At 30.7% G+C, this 2,067-nt stretch overlaps 1 protein-coding gene across 3 annotated transcripts; it reads right to left on the minus strand.

Moving 5' to 3' along the window:
• Positions 1–281: 281 nt before the first annotated feature.
• On the minus strand, positions 282–1,665 carry LOC141701539 (protein disulfide isomerase-like 1-5). 3 transcript variants are annotated; one of them, XM_074505172.1, is made up of 5 exons: positions 1,516–1,665; positions 1,037–1,202; positions 783–919; positions 476–586; positions 282–374 (listed from the first exon to the last, which is right to left on the minus strand). In XM_074505172.1, exons 1-3 carry the CDS (start codon positions 1,564–1,566, stop codon positions 783–785), a joined length of 354 nt encoding a protein of 117 aa, XP_074361273.1. In that variant the 5' UTR covers positions 1,567–1,665; the 3' UTR covers positions 282–374; positions 476–586. The 3 variants fall into 3 exon arrangements, 2 of the variants coding, with proteins under 2 accessions (XP_074361273.1, XP_074361272.1); XM_074505171.1 differs by having other exon boundaries at positions 804–919; positions 1,516–1,664; XR_012566817.1 differs by lacking the exon at positions 783–919 and having other exon boundaries at positions 1,516–1,657.
• Between the last annotated feature and the right edge of the window lie 402 nt (positions 1,666–2,067).

Raw genomic sequence — 2,067 nt, forward strand, 5'->3', positions numbered from 1 at the left:
TAGAAGTACACAATAACTTAACATGAACATATCCACTTAACACATTATGTGGGACCTAAATGTGTGACGAATTTTTATAAGCCTATACCATAGAATCTTTGTTTAAACTTGCTTTCCTTAATTCTGGAAGTTCTGCTACTAGCACCTACCGTCATGAAATTTATAATAAAAAACCACAACCAGCAACCCTGCCATAAAATATGCAAATGTAAAGATAAATGGTATTAACAAATTGGTCAAACAAGTATGTAATATGAAATTTAAAATAGAAAAATACTTATGCTTGAAGTTGCATAATCTGGTCGTGCCTCCGCAAAACCAAATAAACTAGATATCAAAAGTGTGCATACAACAGAATGAGTGGGGGCCATAAACTGGAATAAGAAAACAAATAAAATTAAAATATAAGTAAACAGATACAAAAAATTACTAAAAAAATACAAACAAAGATAAAAAGAAAAGATAAACATGTTACCCCTAAATAACTAATATCAATGGAAGGAATGATGAGTTCGAACTTGGGAGCTTTAGATATGTGGATTCGTCTTTGTCATCGGATAAACACCACAAATAGTAATGCAAGAAACTGTATCATAAAAGAAGATAAATACATATAAAAGAAACTGATATGAAAATGAAATTAAGTGTTGACATTATATAAGGACAAAAATCTATTATAAGTATATAAATATGTATAACCTAGATACCAAAATTGTAACACAAAATACAATATTAGAGGAGGAAAAGGAAATTAAAAAAAATTATAGTTGCAATGGCACAACCTAAGAGAAAACACAAACGACCTGTAGTTTGTTTGAACTAGAATACACTCTAGCAAAGTTGATTTTAGTCAGAAGCCTAACTAACACGAATTTGTTATCATCTAAAAACTGATTTTTGCCCACTTTAAAAGCATTTTCTGCAAAACAGAGAGAAAGCATCAACCTCTTAATGAATGTAAAATATAAATGGACCTATATACATAGTTTGAAAAGCCGATAGCAAAATCAAAACCAATAACTAATGTTCCACCTACCGAGACTTGTAAATTTCTCCTGCTCGCTTTTCACCAGGCCAAGAAAATGATATGGTGCCTTAATAATTGGGAATAAAATTCTGGCAACCTTGTTGCTGTTTGTTTGAGCAAATTGAATTTCATTGTCTGAAGTTGCGACCTTCACAAATGCTTCACACTCGGGACCCTGAAAACAAAATCATGTAAGATAGTTAACTACTCTACTCTTAAGTATAAACCCATACTTACTCTTAAAATTTGACATTATTAATTACCATAATTTGGATAGAAATCAAAATAAAAAATATGTAAAACCCTAAATTTGTAAACTCATAAATCTTGTATTTACAAAACCACTAAAATCAAGTAAACACAAAACCCCTAAAGTCAAGTATATACAAACGCCCAAGTTAATTTACAGACAAAACCCTATATACACATAATAGTACATACGAATAGGCACCAAAATATTTGATGCGATGATGAACAGGGATGAATACCTCAGATACCCGAAATAGTGCTAAGAAAGTGAGTATTAGAACAACTTCCATTTTATATAGAACAACTTTGAGATTGTATTCAACGGCGAAAGAGGTGAAAAGTAAGAAAAAGAGAGCTGATAAACCTATGTATATATGTTACTGCTTTTGTTCGACTGATATCAGTTGATAACCCGGCCCATAATCTAAATTACCCAGCCCATTATAATATATCACTGAAGTTGGTGGAAATAACCCGCATGTCCTCTGTTCTAATTCCACTGAATTCGGTCGAAGATATTTACAAATTTACAAAAACTAACAGAAGCTACTGACTAACCTCTTTGTTCAGCATAAAATTAAATTCAACATTCTCAATTACAGAAATTCAACATTCTCAATACTGGGAAAATAAGAAATTCTTAATCACAATTACACAAATATTTTTATATGACTTATATATTAATTTCAAAAAAAATATCAATAATGTGAACTAGTGATTTAAAATTACAAAAGAATAATCTACGCCAAATCATCATGATCACTATCACTCTCCTCATGAATACTCCTCTC

The sequence above is a fragment of the Apium graveolens genome, unplaced genomic scaffold, assembly GCF_009905375.1.
Source record: "Apium graveolens cultivar Ventura unplaced genomic scaffold, ASM990537v1 ctg4015, whole genome shotgun sequence".
Lineage (NCBI taxonomy): Eukaryota > Viridiplantae > Streptophyta > Magnoliopsida > Apiales > Apiaceae > Apium > Apium graveolens.